This window comes from Wyeomyia smithii, chromosome 1 (assembly GCF_029784165.1).
Source record: "Wyeomyia smithii strain HCP4-BCI-WySm-NY-G18 chromosome 1, ASM2978416v1, whole genome shotgun sequence".
In the NCBI taxonomy this organism is placed as follows: Eukaryota; Metazoa; Arthropoda; class Insecta; order Diptera; family Culicidae; genus Wyeomyia; species Wyeomyia smithii.
Window position 1 is genome coordinate 57,480,137 of NC_073694.1, and position 25,622 is coordinate 57,505,758.

The window sequence follows — 25,622 nt, forward strand, 5'->3', positions numbered from 1 at the left end:
AAAAAAGTCAAACATTTTTGATCAATGATGCATTCCTGAATTTCGCGGTAAAAAAGTGGGACACCCCGCAGCATCTGGTTTTGAATTAACGTTAGGTGCCATTTACTCAATATATTGATACATTCACCTTTCCACAAAGTTTTTAATTAAACGATGAAAATCATCAGACAAAATATACCCTTAACTAACCTCCTGTGCTGCTGTGCTGTGCGCTGTGAAAAACTAACCTGAAACCAATGTTCTTGTGATTCTCATAAAGATGATCCACGCGTATGAAAAACACGCGTTCTTGTGATTCTCATAAAGATTTTTTTTTGTAAGATTTGGACCACTGCGACCAACGCGAGCTCTTCGCATTTTATTTAAGATTAGATCAGAAAATTTACAACATACGCTTCGTGCATCTTTTGGAATGAAAGTATGTTATTTTAGTTTGATTTTATTTGTGCTGTGTTTTCTTTCAGTATTTGTTTCTTTTTTTATGCTACCCAACCCAGTCGAAAAATGTTAACTTTATTAATTTCTCCTTCAGCTGAATTGCTTTATACCGACAGTTTATTAATTGACGAGTTTCTTCGGTACTCGATGCGTCTCTAAACTGCGAGGACTATACAAACCATATATATATATTTTTGAATATCACAAATTAAAGTACAAAACAAACGTGGAGTTTTTTTTTCTAAATATTTTCAAATGTTAACGGTATTTTTAACCAAAATCTTGTCAAACCATGTTTTACCGAAGTAGGATATTTCGAAGGCTTTGCAGCTGACATTTTGGTAAACAAAACTTAAATCAAGCTGCAATTTTAAAGCGCATAGTTGTAAATTTTCTGTCAGAATAAAATGTGAGAATGACAGTGAAGCAGGAATCAGACGGCAACACACATTTACAACAGCGAGTTGAGCTTGTCCATATTGTACCAGACTTATCATATGTTTCCAGGTCAGGCCTGAAGCTGTCGCAAAACAGCGTTAAAGCGTGCAGGCAGTGCGATATGCGTCGTGAAATGAAATGCCGCACATGAAATTATGAACCTTATGACAGCGCACGTTCAACACATTTTTATGGCTATACACTGCGAAGAGTTGCAGTCTTTACAGTACAAATACAATAAGCCGGACACCTAATAACACACACTGTACCACAAAGCAGCAGCGTTTGTTATCGATTATTCGAGAGACCTTTCCGATAATTACACGTTGCTTGTACTGCAAAATTTTCAAATGTTTATTATGAAAAATGAATCATGTCTAAATCGTACTCTCCATGTGACTGTGTTTCGATCGTTTCGATAGTTACACAATTTAATCATGTGGTGAGCTCTTTAATTCACCATCGCACAGCTCAGTTTATAGGTTTGCAATAATCCCTCAGCAAATGCCAGGCATTTTACAAACACAAAGCGCGGCTGGCTGCAACCCGATCTGAGAGACCAATAAACTTTGTATAATTTAATCTCTCCCAAATACCCCCAACAGCATCTGCCACAGCACGGCAGCTGAGTTCATATTTCCGCCATCATCCCGGAAACATGATACCCATACAAAGTAACCAACCACATAAACAGCTGCAGGAAAAAAATAGATCACATCATTCAATTTGATACAGTCTTCTCTTTGCTTTCGTCTTGTGCCATGGGAACGTGCAACCAACACGGTCCAAGCGAAGTCATCTGTGCCATAAAGTAACAAACACGAAAACGCACACGCGATAGCCGGACAAACCACGCCTTTCTCCTGCGCCACTATTGGGTGCTATAAAAGCTGACCGGCCAATCGGGTGCTCTCTCGACGAACGGTCGCTATTGTTACCGAGTGTGGAAAAATGGCGACTTTGTTTCATTCTGTGCCCTGCGTTCGTTCGACTGCGCCAGCCAGTGCAACCGTAGTTCTGTTTCAGGAAGGGTGAAAGTTAATGCAGTAGAAGTTTGTCTTTCAGTAAGTACTGAAAGCACAGCAAAACAAGTCAAGTCAGTTGTGTTGCAATTTTTTCAAGGTGTGTTTATGATGTACCTTTTTAAGATGTTTATCTTTGTAGGTTCTTGTACCGTGAAGGCGGCAGAATGAAAACAAATAATTAAACAAATGGTTTGAAGTTGGGCCGCTTATTGGATGCTGAAGTAAACATTCCCACCGTTACCTTACCCAGCAAAGGGAAAAATCACAGTCACCTGGTGATTCTAGTCACCTGGGTGACCATAAGGACCAGCCAATCACTCAGGAGGATGTGAGAATTGTTTCTCTGGTGGGCAGAGATGCCAGATTTATGTAAAATGCGGTAGATTTACGAAGTTTGCTTGCGAAGTTTTGTGCCTTTGCACAGTTTGCTTCTGAAAAGGGTATAATCCATTCAAAAAATAAGGTGTAACATCATTATAAAGTGTAGATTAAGAATACACTAACTCTACTTCCAATATACTCCTGCAATTATGTAATTTGTGTCATATATTTTAGAACTAACTGCAGTAGCAGAGATTTTGTAACTTTGGTAAAATACCCTACCTTACCAAACAGTTCAAGCCGCGGTGTGATGTTTGCGGAACGTAAGAGTCGGCTCCACTCCACTCGGTCTATCGCGTTACTTTACAAGCATAGTCCATGTCTCGTGGCCGTAGAGGAATACCGGTCCAATCAGTGTCCTGTAGATGGTCAACTTGATGCGGCAACTTGATATCGTCGGCAGTTACCAGTGAGCCCAGGTACACGAACTCGTCAACCACCTCTATCCCCTCATCGCTAACTTGAACTTGAGGTGGGAGGTTGGCACTGTCTTCATTCGAACCTCTTCCTTTCATGTGTTTCGTCTTCGATGTAATAATGACCAATCCAATCCGTTTGGCTTCGGCCTTTAGTCCGATACACGTATCCGCCAGCTTCGCAAAGATCCGAACCACAATCACACCTTCCAGAGCAATAGCCAGCAGTAACCCATTACCTAATTTTTGGACGAAAAAAAAACAACAATGCTAATCAATTGAGTATTCAACAGCAGACTAAAAAGTCGGAAGAAAAATCAGATAACCAACATAAGGTTCCTTTTAGATTTGTAACAAACAACAAATTAAAACTCTTGGATTAGAAGTTAGTTATAAAATTACTCATTTGATGACAGAAGAGAACTTAGAAAATAGATAATTTTATATCAAGTATCCGAAATTACCAAGCCACTAAAACTAGAAAACTCATCAATTCCGTTGTTTGGAACCTCAATTCATTTTACCAGTTATAAAAATTGCCTGTTTGAAAGAATGCATGGAAGCTTTTTGCAGTATAAATGCCACGAACTTTGACTCTAGATTGACGTATATTGTTTCCGATAATTATACATTAAAATGCAACAATTTTTTGAAAGAAAATGTTCAAAAAGCAAAAGTATACACGTTACCCCATTAACATGTTTTCGTTGGTGGGAGGAAATGCTCAAAAACTTCAGGATTATATTGTCAAAAAAACTGACAAATAAATAAAGGTATATCAACCTCTTCCGTCAAGTGGGGCCGTGCGGAAACGACCAAGCGTATCTTCCCCCAAACTTCCCAGAAAGGAGCAGAAGAAAACGCATACAGACACCCCAAGAGGTCAACCTTCTAAGCAAAATATTGCTAAGACGTCACCTCCAGGATTCAAACTTAATCCTGAGGGCAACACTTTTGATAAAGAGTTCCCTAAACTACCGGGAAAGAAATCTGCTCCCGCCAATAAACTGTCTCCGGAATCTGAAATACCGTCTACTGATGGACGTTTTTCATTTAAAATGATAGTTGAATGGATATTTACCACTTTCGGTTTATCCGATACTCTTAAAAGTATGATTTCGGCTTGGCTTCCAACAATTTGCATGTTGGGTAAGCAACTAAGCACCAAATGGCCCCTCCTCGCGTTCGTATCCTTCGATGTCTAAATCAGACAACAGAAGTGACGAATCGACAACAAGGATCATACAATGGAACTGTAGAAGCTTGATTCCCAAACTAGATAAATTTAAACTCCTGCTTCACGATAGCAAATGCGATATTTTCGCGCTATCTGAAACATGGTTATCAACGGATACGACAGTAGCCGTTCATGATTTCAATATAATTCGTTTAGACCGAGGAAACTCTTATGGCGGAGTGCTTCTTGGTATCAAAAAATGCTATCCATTCTTCCGAATTCCTCTCCCAGCAATTGATGGCATAGAAATTGTTGCTTGCCATATAACAATAGCTGGTGAGAGCCTTACGGTCGCATCAGTCTACATTCCACCTAGAGCTATTATTAACCGGTTGCAGCTGACACAAATAACGGAACTGCTGCCGACTCCACGCCTTATCCTGGGAGATTTCAATTCCCACGGTATGGCGTGGGGAGCACCTGGAGATGATAACCGGGCTATTCTTATTGAAAGCTTACTAGACGAGTTCGATATGACCCTATTGAACATACCTGGGTTACAAGAATAGCAAGGCCTCCAGTACGTGAGAGCACTTTAGATTTATCTATGTGTTCCTCCTCAATAGCTTTGGATTGTAAATGGGAGATTATTCAAGATCCCCATGGTAGTGATCATTTGCCAATAAGTATTTCGATTATGAGCAGGCTCCAGTCTGTTACCACAGTCGAAGTAGAGTATGATCTCACCCGGAATATTGATTGGGAAAAATTCTCGAACATGATATCTCAGGAGCTCGAAACAACCGACGAGCTTTCTCCATCAGACGAATACAACTTTCTTGCAACATTAGTTTTAGATAGCGCGTTGCAATCTCAGACGAGGCCCGCCCCTGAGAACAAGTTGAAAATTCGTCCTAACAAAAAATGGTGGGACAAAGGATGCACCGAGATGAAAAAAAACTCTGAAAAGAGCATACCTAGCATTCAGGAAAGATCATTCCATTCAACTTTTTGATCAGTTTAGAGAGTTGGAACTGAAACAGGCTAAGCTGCACAAACTGAAAAAAAGATCGTACTGGCAAAATTTCATAAGCACGTTACCCAGAGATGCTTCTATGAGCTATCTCTGGAATACGGCTCGGAAAATGCGCAATAGGTCCGACAACAATGAGGCTAATGAATATATTACGTTGGATCTAAGATTTCGCGAAAAAGGTATGTCCAGATGCTGTCCCACCACAGCAGAAATTCAGCGACACAACGGCGATCGAAGAACCAGAATTTTCAATGCTGGAATTTTCAATTGCCCTCGCGTCTTGTAAGAACAAGGCTCCAGGATCAGGATCAAATTTAATTTGATAAAAAACCTGCCGGACTCGGCCAAGATACGATTTCTTAAACTGTTTAAAAAGCTTATCAGGAACAATGTGATCCCAAAAGCTTGGAGACAGGTTAAGATTATCGCAACCAAAAAGCCAGATAAACCTGCCGCAGATCACCGCTCGTACAGGCCGATTGCGATGCTCTCATGCATACGCAAACTGCTTGAAAAAATGATCCTGCGCAGACTTGACAACTGGGCAGAAACAACTAACCAACTGTCAGAGACCCAGTTCGGCTTTCGTAGGGGCAAGGGCCCTAACGATTGCCTGGCATTGCTAGCCACAGAAGCAGAAATGGCTCTTGGCAGCAAACAACAAATGACCTCGGTTTTCCTGGATATCACAGGTGCATTTGATTCAGTTTCAATCGAAATTCTTTCCGAGAAATTGCATCAAAAAGGATTCTCCCCTATATTGACAAACTTTTTGATCAACCTGCTGTCTGAAAAGCATTTACTTTTCAACCACGGTTCTTCAACAATAACACGAACAAGCTACATGGGTCTCCCCCAAGGCTCTTGTCTGAGTCCGCTGTTGTACAACTTCTACATCAGTGACATCGACACATGCTTGACGGACGGCTGCACAATGCGTCAGTTAGCTGACGATTGCGTAGTATCAGTCACGGCGTCTCTGGCTGTAGATATGAAAAACAGCCTGCAAAAAACGCTAGATAATCTGACCAGTTGGGCCAGCTGTCTTGGAATTGAGCTCTCGCTTGAAAAAACGGAGATGGTTGTCTTCTCAAAAGAAACGACCACCACCCCGTTTGGAGCTAGTTCTGTCCGGAAGACCCATCACCCAGTCACCTAGCTTTAAATATCTCGGAGTATGGTATGACTCTAAGTGCACATGGGAAAAACATATCAATTACCTGAAGCAAAGATGCCAACCAAGGATCAATTTTCTTCGGATGGTAACAGGAACATCATGGGGAGCCCATCCAGGGGATTTGATACGACTCTATCAAACCAAGATTCTGCCCGCTATAGAATACGGCAGCATATGCTTCAGAGGTGTCGCAGCTTCACACATGCTGAAGCTAGAGAGGATACAATACCGTTGTTTGCGTATCGCTCTAGGCTGCATGCAGTCGACACATACCATGTCCCTAGAGGTCATAGCTGGAATACTACCACTCAAAGAGAGGCTGTTTGAGTTGGCTTTTCGTTCCCTCATTAGATCGGAAATAGCAAATCCAATGCTTATTGCGAACTATGAGAAATGTTTGGAAGTTGTTCAGAAACCCTGTATGTCAGTATACCAGCGGTTCATGTCCATGGAGATAAACCCTTCGGTTGTTGCTCCATCCCGTGAGATTTCAACATCGCTCAACAATTCTTCTGTTGTATTTGATTTGACAATGAAACAAGAAATCCATGAAATTCTCGATCACCTCAAACCAACAGTTGTGCCATCAATATTTTCGGCAAAATTTGGCCACCTCCCAAAACAGAATTCCTTTTTCACGGACGGATCTGTGATGGATGGACAATCCGGATATGGCGTTTTCAACACAGATCATCGCATATCTCGCAAACTGGCACAGCCCTGCTCCATATACGTAGCTGAATTAGCTGCCATACACAATTCGCTGCGAATTATCGAGCTCAAGACACCAGACAATTACTTCATCTTTTCGGACAGCCTCAGTTCTATCGAAGCCCTCCGATCGATTAAACCGGTCAAGCACCCGTCCTATTTCCTTCCGGAAATTAGACGGATATTAGAAGTGCTGGTTGATCGGTCTTTCATTATCTGCTTTGTGTGGGTCCCCTCTCATTGCTCAATCCCAGGCAATGAAGAAGCTGATTTATTAGCAAAAAGGGGTGCCATAGAAGGAGATATATTTGATAGACCGATCACCTATACCGAGTGTTTTCATCTGCCCCGACAACTGGCTCTGGAAAACTGGCAGGAAAAATGGGATAAAGACGACCTTGGGCGATGGATGCACTCGATCTCGCCCAAAGTGTCTACAAAAGCTTGGTTCAAAGGGTTAGATTTAACTCGTGATTTCATTCGAGTTATTTCGCGCCTAATGTCCAATCACTATGTTGCAAACGCACACCTCTATCGAAAAAACTTAGTCGATAGTAATCTGTGCGAATGTGGAGGGTACGAAGATATTGACCACATAGTCTTCGTATGCCCCCTGTGCTTGCTAGCCGCAACCCCGCGCTTGTAATACCCATTTACAACTTTTTAAGAGATATCAAGTATCGAATTTGATTATCTCTATGCTTTTGCTTTTAATTTCTCCCAACACAACAATCTTAAAAAGTTTCACGCTAATTCCGTTTTTTTTTCTTCTTTCTTTCGTTCATCTTTTTTATAGAAACATGAATCATCGCTTCTTTTTGAGAGACATGATCCACCGAACTTAGATATAAGTTTTGATTTCAAAGAGATAAGGAACCATCACCCTCAACTAATTGTAGTAAGGATTAGTATTTAGTTATAAAGGGAAAACATTGATGTTAATGTTAGTCGTAGGCTTAAATGACATGTATTTTTAAATTGTATTTTTAAAAGAGAAAAGATGAGAGGGTTTTTATGCCTGTTTGAGGAGGAGCAATCGGGATACAGGCTCTACTCAAGCTGGCTTTTCCCTACTCCAAAAGATATTCGGCCCCGTTATGCTTCGCGGTTGGGCCCAAATAAATATTAGAGTTAAAAAAAAAAAAAACAATTAATTTCTTGATCGTTTTCGGGGTGACCGAGCACCCATAAGTTGGCCAGGTTTCTGCACAGTCACAACATATGTGAGTATTAGTCACTCATACAATCGTTTCTTAAATCATAATACATCCATTTGCAAACAATCAAATTTTCTTCAAAAAAAACCTTTTCAAATTCTTGTTACCAAAACATTGACTCCATGAAGTTTATCTGACTGCTAAGCAGATTCGGTAAACCTTTACGATTTTCTTTCATGATTTACCCAATTATTAAATGTGTCGGTTCACTGTTGAAGAAATGTATTATTTTTCCTCACCAATTTGAGCCCATTCTGTTGAGCAAAAGATTGTAACCGCGTGTAATGCAACGATAATTACCTTTTCCCGCTCCTATTTGCTGGTATTCTAACTTTTCTTCTTATCACAGCACGACACGCACCCCTAGACAACGAAAACGACGCACGCTCCCTTGTTTTTTCTCCGGATTATGGCGTAATTTCGGTATTTATTCAAATTTGATTCTCACAAAACCGACGCATGCTGCACCCAGCTGGTGATGCTTTCAAGCGTATATCCAGTAATTGGTTTAAGCACGCTTCAGTTCGAGTGTTTTGATTGGCTTTAAAACTATTTCCGCGTGGCTGGTGCTGCTGGGAACTCGAGTGGCGGCAGAAGGAGGGAAACAATTCGCACATCAACCGAAGTGAGGATCGGCAGAAGGTCGGCCGAAACTAGCGTAAAAATGAGCGAATAATTGAGAAACGCTGATGAGAGTCAATTGCACTGACAAAAACGCCGTGCTTACAATTCTTTATTCATTATTTTACACCCGCAGTTCCCCTTTGTTTCGACCAAGGAACTTCATACGTTCTAAACGTTTCTCCACGCGGTTGAAATGACGACACGTGACCGACCGAGGACAGGCGCTGCGTGGTAGGATTTTAACGAACCCAGTTTTTTTCGTCTACGAATCAGGATCACACAGGTACTTGCTACCGGTCTGTGTCCTTGCTGTGTGCTCGTATGTCAAACATCAATCAGCGTGATACGTGTGACTTCATTTGCGACCGCTTCGGGTAAGGAAATAATTGGAGCATCTTGAGAGCGTTGTGTGTGAAAAAGGCAGTAATGACACTCTATGCTTAGGTTCAGGTGATTGAATGTCAAGGATTGCAAACTAAAGCCATAGCAAACAGCTGATGGCTGATGGTGCAATGCAAATGCCACCGAATCCAGAATCAATGAGAAAATGGAACAAATTATTTATCGTTATCACGAAGAAACTTTCTCCCTGCACTATTGATAACGCCCATCAGCAAGTGCACCTCCTTCAGCCACGGTCCCCCGGCCAGCCAGTTCTTCGCTAGTGACTGCCTCTCTATTGTTCGGAAATGAAAACAATTTTATAGATTCAGCTTCAGGATGAGCTGAACTCTTACTTACCTTACCAATCAGACGAGAACCGTGGTGGCTCGTGCAGTATCAAGAAGTTGTTGTCATGTTGCTCGGCTTTGAGCTGTGTTCCGCCAGTTCCCCAGGCGTCTCATCCCCCGCAAGTCATGCAAGTTGCTGAAGAGAAATGATTCTACAGGGTTGTTGTCCGGCATCCTTACGACGTGACTGGCCTACCGCAACCTATTGACTTTCGCCAGGTGTGCAATGAGATTCTCTCCAAAGCAGCGCGTGCAGCTCATAGTTCATACGCCGACACCATTCTTCATCGTCCGTTTGCACTCCACCGAAGACGTTTCGCGGCACTTTCCGTTCGAAAACTCCAAGAGCTTTGAAGTCCTCCGCGAGAAGCGTTATTGTCTCGATTACGTAGAGGGTTCCTGGTCTGGTAACTTGAGCATACTTACTTACTTTCTCGATGAAACAGCCTACGCCAACGTACTCGGTCAACGGCAGCTTGTCTCAAGTTTCTCCAACGTCTCACACTTCCAAGATCTTCGCTCCGTTCGGTCCAACCACCTAACTCATTGTGCGCCTCGACGTCTGTAACGGCCGGAATCGAGACGGACAATGGTGTTCTGCGGGATTCAATACAAACTTTTCTGTTCCATGTTTCAGCTTGGCGTACTCGGCAACCACCTGAAACAACCTTCCGATAAGGTACACAACGTCAGTGATGCTCCCGATACAAAATGAACTGGTTGGATTTATTGCGCAATATTGGACAGCAAGTAGGAAAGACCTACGCCTAGTTCGATTCCCTTGCATGCTCATGTCATGTGTCATAGTAAGCCGAACTGTTGTACATCAGCAGAATCGACCGATACAACAGATTATCTGGAGTAATCATTCAACAGACCACTTACAAACCTTTTCTTGGACACATGAGTTCTGAATCAACTTGCACACGGCGGAGCAGAAACATACCCGATAATTCGGTGCTGCTCATTTAACTCTAGTGCCACTACAGCGCAAGATTGCTTAGATATTAGGATTTGTACACAATTGTCTCACCAAGAATCGCAATCATTTGCAAGGCCTTTTTTTCGCCAGCTAAGGTGGACAAATCCCTGAATTTGTTTGTTTAACGAGCGCAAGAGGAATGTTTTGCAGCTGAAATCCGCTTCTTATAACTGCATCGTGGACTATCGAATATAATTCAAAGTCGCACTTAAAAACTCGCAACTCCTTTCTAGATGAACAGGGCCTGCTTTGGACGCCTGTATAGTAAAAATCCGTTTGATACTCCATACCATATAGTTCTACCACAGAACCATCACCTAACCACTTCCCCGATTGATTAGCTTGATGGCATCTTCAACTTCACCTATCGTAAGGTTGAAAACTCTCGCTCGCTATGCTGACAAAATCGTTCCTTCGCGTGAGAAGCGTTGAGTTTCTTGTAGATTTTACGCGTTTCTTGAGAACGGTACAACTGCTTCATTTCTTCACACTCCAGCTCATTCAGGTGGCGCTTTTTGTCCCGGAAAGAATAGATTTACTGTCTTCGTTTTTATTTATATCGCATCACGTCAAACTGGGCCATCATAGGATGTTAAAAAGATTGCCCAGCAAACAAATTGGTTCATGTAACTCACGCTAAACTCTGTTAAGCGAACTCTTATTTGGTAAAAATTGACCATATAAGATGCATGAAATCAAATCTGGAGGCCATATGCGTACATTGTAAACAACTAACTTAAATGGCCCAATTTGAAACTATAAATTACATATACGACTATACGACTTAGAGGAATGACGCATTTTAGAATTTTATATGACACGATGAATAGCTTCATATATAACTTAATATTGCGTTTTATATGATTTGAATTTTATACGATATAAACAAATTCAATGTTGCATCTTATGGAATTTCAAAGTTGACATGCACATTTGAGCTCATATCCTTGGGTACGCGTGTTGATGTCCGCTCGATTCATTACACTCTGTAGCGCAACGTTGAATAGCAGGCAGGAGAGACCATCATCCCGTCGAAGCCCCCTGCGGGATTCAAATGGACCCGACAATCCACCCGAAATCCGAACACAGCACTGCGTCCCATCCACCGTGACCTTCATCAGTCTAATCAACTTCCTCGGAAAGCCGTTTTCGTCCATAACCTTCCATAGCTCTTTTCGGTCGATAGTGTCATACGCGACTTTGAAGTCGATGAAAAGTTGGTGCGTGGGGGTTCTGTATTCACGGTATTTCTGGAGGATCAGCCGTATGGTGAAGATCTGGTCCGTCGTAGACCGTCCTTCCACGAAGCCGGTTTGATAACTTCCCACAAATCTGTTGGCTAGGGGTGAGCCGGCGGAAAATGATTTGAGAAACGGCATTCAGGACGGTTATCGCACGATAGTTCCCACAGTCCAGTTTGTCGCCCTTCTTATAGATAGAGCGAATAACCCCATCGTTCCACTCCTCCGGTAGCTGTTCTGTATCTCAAATTCTTGCAATCAGCCGGTGCAAACAGGTAGCCAGCTTCTCCGGGCCCATCTTAATGAGCTCCGCTCCGAGGCCATCCTTCCCAGTCGATTTATTGTTTTTCAGCTGCTTGATGGCATCCTTAACTTCGCCTATCGTTGGGGCTGCACGTCTTCTACATTTGTCACACCGGCGGGATCGCTTTCTCCGCCGCAATGGTATCCTGTCTGGGCGCCATTCAGGTGTTGGTCGAAGGGCTGCTTCCACCTTTCGGTCACCTCACGATCGTCCATCAGAATACTACCACATACATAAGACATACGTAACACTCAGAAAGAAATTTTACAAAAAAGTTGGTACAAAATGAACTACTCGAATGGTACCACCCTCTGAATAAATTCACTGTTTGAAAAGTTTATGAAGGCAGTGTTCCTGCGCAGCTCTGCATTTGTCTCCTTCCCACTCGAAAAATGCTGCAGTGATTTTGTAAAGAACTTTTTGACAGTTCCTTATGGGATTTTCTTTGGAGCTCGATAAAGCCGAGTAAATGAAAATTCATTTTGTTCATTATTTGTCGAGCAGTTGGACAGGAAGAGGTACAGAGTACTATGGGGCAACGTGTACCAGAAAAAACGCCAGTGTTACGTATATCCTTTGTATGTGATACTACCACCTTTATCCCGCCACCTTTCGGCTTGCGGCACAAAGCCTCTGAGGGATGCGTTGAGTTTCTGGTAAAACGTTCGCGTTTCCTGAGAATGGTGCAGCTGTTCCAGCTCTGCAAACTCCTCCTACTCTAGGCGGCGCTTCTTCTCCCGGTAGATTTGGATTAGCTGCATATTCCTCTGTCTAGGTCTTTCCACATTCTGACGAGTGGCACTTTACATCTTAGCCACCCGCGCAGCATTCTCCTCATCCATCACCCTCGTAGATTCGTCGTCGAACCACTCCTTTCGTTTGGTTCGTCCCATATGCCCGATGACGTTCTCCACTACGCTGTTGATGGCTGTTTCAATTGTGTTCCAACAGTCCTCGAGAGGACCTTCCTCCAGCTGGTCCTCTTCCGGTAGCGCAGCTTCGAGCGAGTGCGCGTAGTTTCGGCGACGTTAGGTTGCTTCAGTCGCGCTAGATCTAACCGGAGCGGTTGTCAGTACCGAATGTTGTTAACAACGGAGAGTTTTGGGCACAACTTAACCATCACCAGGTAGTGGTCCGAGTCGACATTAGCGTTCCTATAGGATCTGACGTCGATGATGTCTGAGAAGTGCCGACAATCAATCAGAACGTGGTCGATTTGTGTTTCCGTCTGATTTGGTGATCTCCAGGTGTACTTGTGTAGGAGGTTGTGCTGGAAGCAGGTACTATGCACGGCCATGTTCCTGCAGCGCTACGACGTCGAACCTGCAGGATTTCAATACTTCGGAGAAAATTGAGAGATCGGCAGTTCCACGTCCTGAGTTTTCAGCCGTTAGTCCGTTTTCGTCGCATGGGTCTGTGCCGATTGTTCCAGTCCGAATTTCTTTGTTCCACGTTCATTACTTGTGAGTGATTTGCGGTGGCGGCTTGTAAGCATACGACCAAGTTCCCACCAGGGTTGGTTACCCGATCTTCCCTTGGTTGCTCGTATCCAAGCTGGCACCGCGTGGAGGTTGGGATAGAATAATCTAGAAGTTTTACCAGTTTTGTCGTAAATGAGTTTTCGAGGTAAAAAGATTTTTTCTGCTACCTCCTGCATAATGAATATCGCGAAGCCACATCACTTCAGTTTAAAATTGTCATTGTCATTGTTAAATGTATAGCCCGTGCTTTCCGCTAAGTCAGCATATCTGGGGACTAACCCCTGGTCTATACATTTATTTTGATCCTTCCCGTTGCACGTGTCAGCATGTGCGATACCTTAGACTCACATGGGTGGTCGTATCCGGGTCCTCCCCTGGGTAGGCGCAATGTCCGGCCAGGTTCTGGTACATTAACTTATCGATCCCACCCCCATCGTTATTCAGTTGCATTTGTAAATGTTTTGGAAAAATTTGGGATCTTAGTGAACAAATTAAATGCATTGTTATTATTTTTATTTTTACTCACCTTTTGTTGTGTAAGACTTTCCGTACTCACGTGTCCTTCAATTGTTCTTGTTTTGTTACTCGAGATCGGTCTCCGACGAAGAATCATCGGATGTTTCCAAGTGTAGATAGTCATGTTGGCGATCTGGGTACGTTTCTTCCTCTTCTATGTCAGTAAAACCAAGGAAGTCCTCCTCGTATTCCTCCAGTTCTGACACTTCTTCAGATATTGAATTCTTCATGTTGTTAAGGAATGATTTTATTCTATTTCTGTCCTCAGCTACGTAACGGATGTGTTCAGCTGATACTCCTGTGTATAATACGTCCTGTTCTACGCAATACTGCCAATTAAAACATGAACGGCCCTTTTTTAATGGTCCTGGAATGTTGTATTCCGCCGCTAGTTTCTGTATCTGTCCGTCGTCCATCCTTCGTACATGACCCCAGTATAATAATCTGGCGATTCTTATTTTCCTTTTAATTGTAATTCCTTCCAACATGACTTCTACATTTGTCATTCCAGATTCTGTTTCGGTTTGGTTGTCATTAGAGCTGTGGTATAAATCTAAGACTATCGCGGACTCCATGTCTCAAAGGCGGTCACGATTTTCTTTCGTGAGCGTGGTTACTTTCAGGCCGTACAGTACGATCGGAGCTATAACCGTGTGGTATATTTTTCTCGTCGTTCTCCATTCACGAAGCTCAATACACTTCTGTATACTCTGAGAGCCTTCGCGATGCGTTCCGCTACTGCTTCTTTTCGGTTTAAGGAACTGGTGAGGTATGTGCCTAGGTACTTCATTTTTGTCACTCGTAAACAAGGAAGCTTGATTCGGTCAACTTGTCCCAGTAATAACTCTGGCATCTCTCGTTCTACTCGCATTAGCGCTTGGTCCAGTAGATACACAAAAAGTTTAGGTGAGAGAGGGCATCCCTGCTTTATGCCTCGTACCTTGCTGTATTCTTCTGTTCTTTGTCCGAACCATTGTAGCGTTGTTCTTTCCGTCATGCAGCATCTTATGATTCTGTTTACGAGGTACGCTGGTACTCCCAGCTTTTGAGAACATGTGGTACACGGGCCAAATATATGCGGTCGAATGCTTGTCGTAGGTCCAAAGATAAGATGTAAGTGACTTTCCTTTTCTCCAGCGGTCGTCGAGAATCTGACAAACGATAAACACTTGGTCTTCTGCGGAATGATTTCGGTGGTACACAAATTGGTAGTTGAGTACCTCACCTAAGAAAGATTCTAATTGTTCTGGCAAGAATCGAGCATAAATTTTATAGATGGATTGGCACAGTGTTATTCGGCGAAATTCATCAGGTCCTTTGGGGCTTGTTGTTTTAGGTATCGGTACTTGTAACGTACGCGGTACCTCGTTTGAACTCCACATGTGTAATACCAGCCTATGTATTTGATGTAGTAAGCTCTCCGGCCCATAGCGAATCAGGTCCGGTTGCACTCCGTCTTTTTTTTTTTAAGGTGGCGGGGAAATCTGCAAACAGACACCTGAGAAGAGAACTCAGGGTGTGGGGATGAGACTAGGGGAGAGATGCTGGGGTAGTTACACTCGCCCAGACACCTACTGATCCCTGTCCCGACCCACTAAAACCCCTCCAGTCTCCAGCCCTGGTCTTCCCGGAACGACGGTTAAGTATTACGTCGGGGAGTGGCTTTTGTGCGTGATGCACCCTCTTTACTCTTATAGCCTCCTAGCTAACTACCTGGAGACTGGTAATCAGCTACCACTGGCGTGTTGGTGGTTGACCCGCCACACACGTTGCAGCTCCAGCACAATCTGAGAGGCGGCCGCACAGACCGCGTTCCAGATGTCCGGGTCGTCGCACATCCTCCGGACTAGATTGTCCGGAGTAGTGCCAGGCCCGCTCACAGCCATCATGTTGCTCCTCGCTCTTGCGAAACGGGGGCATACGAAGAAGACATGCTCAGCAGTCTCCTCCTCCTCCACGCACTCGGGACACATGGGGGACACCGCGTGTCCGAACCTGTGCAGATATTGCCTGAAACAACCATGGCCTGACAGGATTTGTGTCAGGTGGAAGTTCACTTCACCATGTCGTCTCCCGACCCAGCCGGATATCTCCGGTATGAGTCGGTGCGTCCATCTGCCCTTTGTGGAGTTGGACCATTCCCGCTGCCAGCGGAGCATCGAGAATGACCTTCTGGTACCTCGTATGCCCCTTGTGTCACGTTGGTCGAAACACTCTCTGTCCTCCTTGATGGCGATGCTGATAGGCATCATGCCGGACAAGACACAGATTGCATCGTATGACACCGTACGATACGCACTCGCAACTCTCAGGCACATGAGCCTGTAGGTACTTTCCAGTTTACCACGGTAACTGTTAGTACTTAGCGCTCTGGACCACACTGGCCCACCATACCTAAGTATGGACGAAACCACGCTGGCAAGAAGTCTTCGCTTGCTGCCATAAACCGCTGAGCTATTGGACATCATACGAGATAGTGCTGCAATAGCCGATGAGGCCCTCTTACAGGCATAGTCGACGTGACTCCCGAACGTGAGCTTGTCGTCCACCATAACCCCCAAGAGCTTCAGGGATCGCTTCGAGTGGTGTTTTAGTAAGTTTACATCATATCCATGTTTTGCGGCACTAGCACAGCTCGCAGCCGAAAATGTTGGGGCTCCATTTGATGGATTTGCCGTTTCTTGATTTTACGGTGCTTCAGATTCAGGAGGAGAAGCTTGTGGTCCGAAAAACCCGGTGCTGCATCAAGACATTGTATAATGATGTGATCAATTTGTGAGGAGCGAGATCCTCTGCTCCATGTCGTTAATACACTTTTGCATTGTATTGTACATTTTGTATCGAAATAATCGCAAAAGATCTTTCAACATCTCACCGTTTGCGTTACATTCAGGATGGTAGAGTTGGCGTAAAATTATACTTCGTTCTTCTGATAGTAGGTCCCTGTATCCGATGTGAGCATTAAGATCTCCCATTATGAGAACGTTAGCCCTTTGATTCTCGTTCATTCCATTAAGGAATCTGATCAGGTTAGATATTTCCGGATCCGCTCGCGACCCCATTGATCTGGCATAGATAGAGATTACATTCGCCAAAGATAGGTAGCCGTACCATGTAGATGTTATCTGTGATCCTGTGAAAGTCCGCTGTGTTAAACTTCCTGCGATGAACAAGGACTGATGTGCCACCACCCATCCTAGCTGATGTTTGTGTTTGTTGGTTTACATTGAACCAGACGAAATTTGATGTTTGAACGGTACATGACGCCATACGTGTTTCCTGCAGACAGGCTACTGTCACTCCTTGTTCTTTTAAGGAGGCATCTATATTATCGCGGTCATTGACTTGCGAAAACCCGGACACGTTACAAGTAGCGGCAATAAGTGTCCTGTCTGATGTGGGTTCTTCAGTTTCAGTTGCGGGTATAGTTTGTTGCGTTATCTCGTGGTCGGTTATTGAAGCTACTTGTTGGAAAGCTATCACTTTCGGCAGAGGAAACCTCGCGTGAGCTGCTGATGCGACTTCTGAACAATTGTTTGGGTTAAAGACATCCTTGTCTCGATGAGGTACGGTGAGGGTGGGTACTTGCGTGGAAGTAGCAGAGTTCAGTTTAGCGTTATTATTCACTTGATGCCGTCGATGTTTCGGTGCTTGAGTGGGATTTATTTTTAGTATACTATCATAATGATTATAGTCGCCATTTTCGCCATTCGATGAACGATATTCAGACAGTTTCTTATATTTTCACATGCGCTTATCTCAATTCTGCTTGAGTGTTCTTTATATATCGTTATCTTGAAGCCAAACGATTTTGCTATTGCATATAAACTTTCCTCTCCTCCCCAGAATCCTTGTTTTGACAGTTGTTCTAAGAAATGATTCACTAACTGAATGGGTTGCATCGTGGTTGCCTCCTTCTGAAAACTCGTGACCGCTTGTGGGAATAGCTGGTCTAACCATAGATTGCTTCGTTCTTTGTAAAAGGATACTACTAAAGCACGTAGAGTTCTCGTGTAGTGTGCGTGTTCCTCAGTTCCTGGAGCCTTATTCCAGATTTGGTGCGCAAGTGATGAGTATAGGCAATTGTCATCTCCCAGTATTATGCACGCTTCCAGTATACCCTCCTGTACTTGGACTATTTCCGTTTTAATTTTCGAAGTTTTCCTATGTCTTCCTATTTCTTCCTGTTTTTTTCCACTTCAGACCTTTACTTTTCGTTTATTAATAGCTCATAGGCTCAGGATCATGCAGGAATCAGGATGGAGGAAGAGAAGGAAAAGAAAGAAAAGAAAAAATAAATATTGTTATCTTGCAGCATAAGGTGTTATAGTGTTTGTTCATGCAGGTATCGAAAATCTTGCTTTATGATTAGTGCTCCCTGTGTGCGTAAGTGAGTAAATTATTATATTATATGTTTATCTACTATGATGCCTGTGTGTGATGGATGCTGTGTATGTTGTATGTGTATAATATAATCCTAACTATCCCGATTGGCTGGTATTTCTTTTGTTGTTCTATAATATTGATTTATGTTTTGTTGCTTTAGTACATACATAATATACATTCAGCTATTTTATATTGGGGGTTGTTATGATTTGAAAGATTATGCAAAACCAGTGATGGCATGAACTCGTGCAAAGTTGAACTGAGTAACACTTTTCCAGATTTGAATCCAACTTGAATCTGCTTCCTCTCGATAGTTTGAGTTTTTTTGCACCGCACACTTTGATCGATTGAGTTTAAATGCGTGCAATGCATGCAGTGCACGATGTATCCAACGGTGCAGGCGATAATGTGACGCGATGAGTTTTGATTTTAGATCGAATTTATGCTTTCGAAGGACAATGCAACAAACTATTGCAGTAGACGCGGCGCAAATTTCATCGCAATTCGATTTTTATGGAATTGTTGTTATGCAGGATTCACACTCAAATCTAACTGTAGTGTAATGCACTGTTAGTAGGGATTACGTGCAAACCGAAAATAAATGTGCAAGCAAGTTTCAAAACTCACTTGGATACGAGTGCAAAGTCACACTGCCTACTCTGTGCAAAACTTCATCTAAATTGCAGTTGCTAGTAGTTATTGACCTTTTAATTCGTACGTTAACGTTTTGTTTGAGGAAGACTATCTATTTATTTATTTATTTATTTTTTAAACATTTTTGATACCAGCCTATCGAGACCCCCCCCCCCCCCCGGCTTCGGCTCGAACCATCAAGTTAATACAGAACCAGTGCAAGGGGGTGCCGGCCGCTATCAGTTCTCTACACCGGTCTCCCTCCGCAAATAGCCAAGATGGCAGCATTCCGAATTGTTCTTAAGTGATGTAAAACCCCAACATTAACGATTCGATGAAGAGAACCCACCGGACCCGCCACCCACCCGCTACAACCCTGCATCAAAATGTGGTTCTTAACATGGGACGCGTCGAGTAAACAGCCGGTAGGAGTTGGCTGCACTTACGATTTTAGAGCGGGGGTCACTTGACCGAGCGAATATCGCAAGGTTTTGCTTCCCTCCCAAAACCAGGGCTTTCCCTGGTTTCATCGTGTGTAGCCCATTGTCCCACCACATCACTTCAGTTTAAAATTGTGGAGAAAGAAGCCGAGCAAAACTTCACAAACAAACAAATGCTGTCAGTAACTGGACATGGACCCTCCATGTCCAGTTACTGAGAGATGTTAGAAATTCGGATAGTATAGTATTCACACCAACATTTACCGTTCTTTTACTTAGCTGTCTTATCAGTAACAACCCGTAGAGTCGTCTCCACTCCTTTCGATCTATGGATGCTGTTCGCAAGCTCCGCTCTCTGTGAAGGGTTCGCAGGTTGCTTTCTAAATGAACAATCCACTTTGCCGCTACGCATCTCGCCATCTCGTCCTGAACTGATTGGTTTCAAGAACGTTCGCCAGGTTGTTATTGACATCCTTACGACATATTTAATCCATCGCAACCTGCCCATTTATCGGAAGGGCGATAAAAATCTTCCCGAGCAGCTCATGTACCAGTTTGTGGTTGAATAAACTTTTCCAAATTTTAGTTTCTATCAGTGTCTTACAGCTGGTTTAATTGGGGCAACTGTCTGATATCATTGTCAGTATTGAGACCAGGTACACGAGCTCATTGACCACCTTGATTTAATTACCATCAATCTTCCCGTGGACCTGAACTTCGTCTCTGATCTCTCTACTTATTATAAAGCATTTTTTCGATAATTTTAGAAAAATTTAGAACAACTTTAGAGATTTCCACGATTTACATATAGTCAGCGTGCGACCAGACCGAACCAAGCGCCTTTTTTAAATTGAGTTTTTAACACCTCAGTGTATGTTGAAATTGATAATCTACCTTTCATCAAATAACGAAATCATTTGAACAGTTTAGAATGGTATTGTAACAAAATTTCTGTGCAGCAGCTTGCAGAAAACATACGGGGTGGTGAAACTTTGATCGCCGATTACTCGAAATGTTTTTGGCGCTTGGTCCGCTCTGGTCGCACATCGACCATATGAGCTTGTACTAGAATCATATATTAAGCAGCAGTAACGATTCACAATATCAGCACTTCAGATCTATCATAGAAAATATTCTGTACCATATTAGCCTACAAAAATGCGATTGCAGATGCTGAACTTACTGTTTATTCAGTTGCAACATCGGAACCGACATTGATCTGTCCCTGGTTGAATTTAACGAACATCGTTTTCTCTGTCGGTATTGGTTTTCCTGCGTGCATGGCTTTCATATGCTTCTGCAGTCCATTATACCAGCTGTACTGTATGCTGCACTCCGGACATGGGTACGGTTTGGATCGAGTGTGTGTAACCATGTGCTTTTGAACGGTCTCTTTGGTGGTGAACGTTTTATCGCATTGCTCGCACTAGAAAAAATACCGATAAATATTTACCGCTTAGAAAATTAATTTAACATTATTTTGCTTTAGCAGCGAAAGATGCTAAAATGGCTGGTTAATACCTTGAAAGGTCTTAACTTTTCGTGCATGTGTCTGATATGTTTGTGCATATTACTAGAGGTTCCAAAACCAGCTTTACAAACCGAACAAACGTACGGTTTTGCGCTTAAATGAGACCTCAGGTGTATGACCAGGGACGAACGTGTAGCTGTCCTGTACGAGCAATGGTCACATTTGATCGGCTTTTCGTGCGGTTTATGAACAATACGGTGTGCCTTAATCTGACTGAAAGTCCTGAAAGCCTTTCCACAAACCTAAAACGGGACAAACTAATTGGATAATTTATTACCTTAAAGTTCCTTTCGCCCATGTGTCGCCGCTTGACGTGTTTGCTCAGATTGCTCGAGGTAGAGAAGGAACACTGACATATATCACAGACATATGGACGGGCTCCGGAGTGACTGCGCTGATGCAGATTTAAATCATTTTGGTTCCGTGCTCGGTAAGAACACTGCTCGCACGGAAAGTCGCGAATATTCTGATGCACCTTCATATGATACGTAAGATTGGTATTCTGCACGAAACTTCTGTTACAAATCTGAAGGAAAAAGATATTCCAAAAATTCACTTGGCAAAGCGCACGTTTTATGGGCGAAAGGATTCCAGTATGAAGTACTCACATCACACACATAGGGCCGCTCATTAGTATGGGTCCGCCGATGCACTTTTAGCGTTGATGCGGATCGGAACTGCTTCTGGCAAGTAGGACAAGCAAACCGCTTTTCCATGTCGTGTCTAGCTTTGTGCGTTTGCCATAAATCGTAGCTCCGAAAAACTGCTTTGCATTGCTCACACTGAAAAAAATTGTTGTCCATTTCGGGGATAATTTTGTTACGCGCTCGACTTCGGTTCAGCTTTTCCTTCGCTGGTTCTTCCGGAGCATCGTAGATACAAAGGGTATAACTGAAATAATAATAAAAATTCGTTTTTACGAACATGACCAAGTGACACAACCAGATTACTTCTCGTTTCCTTGTTTGAGTTCGAAAGTCGCCTCCTCCGGATGTTCAATTTCTTCGTAATACTCTTCTACTTCTTCAACTATTTCGACATTTTTCATGTTTTCAATTTTTAAAAGTGTCCCCTCCGGCGACAATTTACTGTTTATATGGTCTGTAAAGTTCACTTCCTCTGTTTCTGATAATGCGTCTTCCATCAACTGGTCTTCGGCAATTTCCGTGCATTCGACTTGTTCCACAACTTCTACTGTTTGAACTTGCTCCGATGCTGCTTCTTGAGGGAGTTTTTTACATGCTTCATTTTTCTCTAAGTTTTTTCCTTCATATTCCGCCATCAAATTCCTCAATTCATCATCTGTTTGTTCAATTTGTATTTTCATAGCATACGATGCTTCCACTTGCGTCACGCAATGATCACAAACGTACTTCGGGAGTTTGTCTTCTAGTCTAATATCACTCCCAAAACAGCCATTTATCTTGTCCGCTAATGTCGTCCTAGAACCGTGAGCCTCAAACAGATAGTACTTCCTGCCGCCAGCTTTGAGGACCGCTAAACAAGTCCGACAGTGATTTATAATTAATTCGAATGCATCCACTCCACAATCAGCACCACTCTCTTGTGTAATTTCAGCATCTTCCGATTGCAATTGGTTACGATTCCGCAAATAATCGATATAGCGCTGCTGTAAGGCGGAAAGACTGTCAGCATCCGTTCGGTATTTTTTGCGCGCTTCTTGGCACCACTCTTCGAACCCTCGCCGCCAGTATACTTCCGGTCGGGAGGGAAACTTTAGTGCACGCATTTCAACTGCTATTGTTGGCCACAGCGTATCGCTGTCACTTCCGACCACTTCAAGGTGCTGCAGTATCGTTGTAATCTGTGTATGCGTTAGTCGTGTGTCGACTGCTACGAGAAGACGCTTCAGCTCTCGATCTCCTGGGGTACATGCCGTCAAATCAAGGTTTGTTACGAGCTGTTTCCAGCATTCGATAGTTTCTAGCACTTCTGAGCTCGATTTTTGTAAGTCACTTCCGGCGAGATCGCTGCTGACCAGATTCAGAGTTCTGGGAAACGAAGCCGGACGACGAAGGAAGTCTGGATTGATGCGGAGGTACTTGAGGATAATTTGCTGACGAGGGGGAGTGAGTTCCGACAAAACAGTGGATGACTGTAGATTGATTCAGGAGTTATTTGTTAGAGACTACTTGTATATAAAATCTGACCTTACCTCATTCGTCTGCAGCCGTTCTACTTCTAGAACCGTTTTCTCATAGCTCATTTTTTTCACCTATTGTCGTTGCATTCAGAAAGTTGTAAAAGTAGTAATTTAATTGCCGTTTTTTAACATTATAGAAAGTTTAACTTGTTCACTTGTTCATTGTTAATTTCGTTTATTTACAGACAGAAATCAAATCACAAGCAGTGTTGCAAGTTTTGACTTCGAATTATCTGATTATACCAAAGCAAATTGAAGAAAAGGTGATGAAGCAAAGTTCACACTCTCAAACAAAGTAAAAATTTCAGCAAGCATTAAGCCTGTAGTACACTCTTTGACCGAGCGTCAAATATTTCTCGCGTAATTTTTCAAAGCGACCTATCTAACATTGAGAGACTCTCTTTGTTTACTTTCTCTTTGATCAATAATCATGTTATTTTTTCCATATTTCATGACACTCAATGCATAGTAAGCAAGACAGTATTACTATCTCTCGATTAAGGGGAAGAAAGCTTAGAAAATATATATAATGACGACGTAATTAACGAAACAAAGTGAGAGAGGAGAGAATCTGTCATTGTTACTTAGGTCCCTTTGAAAAATTACGCGAGATTTGTCTCTTTTTGACAGATAAAAATTTGGTCAAAGATAATTATTTGTCCACTCTCCGAATTTACCATGGGGCAAACACGGGCAAACAACAACCATGATGTCAAAAAAATTTGACCATTATGTCAGAAGGTCAAATATTTGACCATTAGACAAAGAGTGTACTACAGGCTTTAGTAAAGCCTGTAGTACACTCTTTGTCTAATGGTCAAATATTTGACCTTCTGACATAATGGTCAAATTTATTTGACATCATGGTTGTTGTTTGCCCGTGTTTGCCCCATGTTAAAATTGGAGAGTGACAAACAATTATGTTTGACCAAATTTTTATCTGTCAAAAAGTGCCAAATATTTGACGCTTGGTCAAAGAGTGTAATACAGGCTTAAGGGCATCCTTAAGGCATCCTTAACAGTGCGCTTCTATATCCCGTTTGGCAGCGCTCTATCGCAGACAGACGTCCAAGCTGAGTTCCAAACTTGTGTAAAGTTTTTTGTAGTAGCAATCCGTAACCAGATAGCGCTACCAGTACCGCCAGCCTCGTACACCAGCGGAAAAAATGTATTGTAGCGATAAGGTCACCAGGCGGCGCTAGTGTATAAGTGATTTATAACGCAATTTACTTTGAAAATTTACACGGAAATTTTGATCAATGTTGTTCTTGCTTGGACGTCTGTCTGTGGCTCTATCATCACTTCATACCGTACCGGTCGCTGCTAAACGCGCTAGAGAAATAGTAGCCGGGCCTCCGGGAAGCATCGCGCTCTCAAATTTGGTAGCCCGGTAACAGCGCTGCTAAAGGTTTATGCTGGATGAAACGTCCAACAGAGACGATAGCAACGACCGGTGTGGAAACGGGTGAGTGCGTAAAATAGCCGCGCTGTACACAGTCGCCATAACAACTTAAATAGTAGCGCACTGTTAAGGATGTATGTAAAATTGATCCAGTGATCCAGCTAATGCTGGCTTCACTTGTTTTGTACGTAACCGCCAGTGATGCCACCGGGTTGGTGCTAATAGATGAAGCATTTCATATCTACGTGGAATACACTTGCGTTTCAGTTCACAGCACAAAACCAAGTGTCTTACACTTTGGTTTGCCATGTCATGCATACCAAAATCAATCATTTTAATTTAATTTAATTTATTAAAATTCATCTGACAGAGTGTGTGTCTTAATGAAAAACTTAATACTAGAACAATTTCAATAAATAATCAATAAAAAAGGTTACCTAACGCGAATTCTATTTTTAAAAGCTGTGCCAGTTATATTAAAATCGAACGCATCTGCTACTGTGTTAAAGCTGGCCGACATGAAGCGTATCGGGTCGAATTGCTCATACTGTGCATTGCGTTGGGGATTTGGTCTGAGAGATCGTTCGGGGGCATATATATCCAGGTAGCCGAGGATTTCCGGAGCATCGACTTCATTTAGAAGAACTTTACCAATGAATGCAGCTTGCGCTTCGAATCATCTCTGCTCAAGAGTTTGCATTCCTAAATGCTGACAGCGATCAGTGTAGGCTGGCAGATTTGAGGGATTGCGCCAAGGGAGGAATATTAGCGCATATCGTACAAATTTACGTTGCACGGATTCAATTCTGACAATCCAGGAGTTGTGGAATTCGAAGATAGACCGCACTAGAGAGAAATACAGCGATGTGAGACAAAACGGATTACGGAACTCGTTGGCTATCTTAAACATGAATCCGAGTTATCGATTAGCTTTAGCGATGATTTCGTTGTAATGCAGCTTGAAAGATAGCGCAGTATCCAAAATAACTCCTAGGTCTTGAATTTGTGTAACTCTAGATAAAGGCTGACCCGACATAATGTAGTCGAATAAGATTGGCTTCCTTGTCCGATAGAAGGAGATGACACTACATTTCTGAATGCTTACAGAAAAGAGATAGTCGGGTTTCGGGTTTTCAAACCCGAAACCCGAACTCGACCCGTACCCGACGGG

At 42.9% G+C, this 25,622-nt stretch overlaps 1 protein-coding gene and 1 long non-coding RNA gene across 5 annotated transcripts; one reads left to right on the forward strand and one right to left on the reverse strand.

The window, feature by feature from the left end:
* The first annotated feature begins 585 nt into the window (after positions 1 to 585).
* Positions 586 to 2,432, forward strand: LOC129716969 (uncharacterized). The gene is made up of 2 exons (XR_008726670.1): positions 586 to 1,972; positions 2,041 to 2,432. It is a non-coding gene; the product is annotated as an uncharacterized LOC129716969 (long non-coding RNA).
* A 17,264-nt stretch (positions 2,433 to 19,696) lies between these two features.
* Positions 19,697 to 23,255, reverse strand: LOC129716975 (zinc finger protein 41-like). 4 transcript variants are annotated; one of them, XM_055666825.1, is made up of 6 exons: positions 23,062 to 23,255; positions 21,836 to 23,001; positions 21,494 to 21,776; positions 20,876 to 21,127; positions 20,538 to 20,780; positions 19,698 to 20,472 (listed from the first exon to the last, which is right to left on the reverse strand). In XM_055666825.1, the coding sequence occupies exons 1-5, from the start codon at positions 23,110 to 23,112 to the stop codon at positions 20,541 to 20,543; spliced, it is 1,992 nt and encodes a 663-aa protein (XP_055522800.1). In that variant the 5' UTR covers positions 23,113 to 23,255; the 3' UTR covers positions 19,698 to 20,472; positions 20,538 to 20,540. The 4 variants fall into 4 exon arrangements, 3 of the variants coding, with proteins under 3 accessions (XP_055522805.1, XP_055522800.1, XP_055522795.1); XM_055666830.1 differs by lacking the exon at positions 20,876 to 21,127 and adding an exon at positions 21,163 to 21,411 and having other exon boundaries at positions 19,697 to 20,780; XM_055666820.1 differs by having other exon boundaries at positions 19,708 to 20,780.
* Positions 23,256 to 25,622: the final 2,367 nt, after the last annotated feature.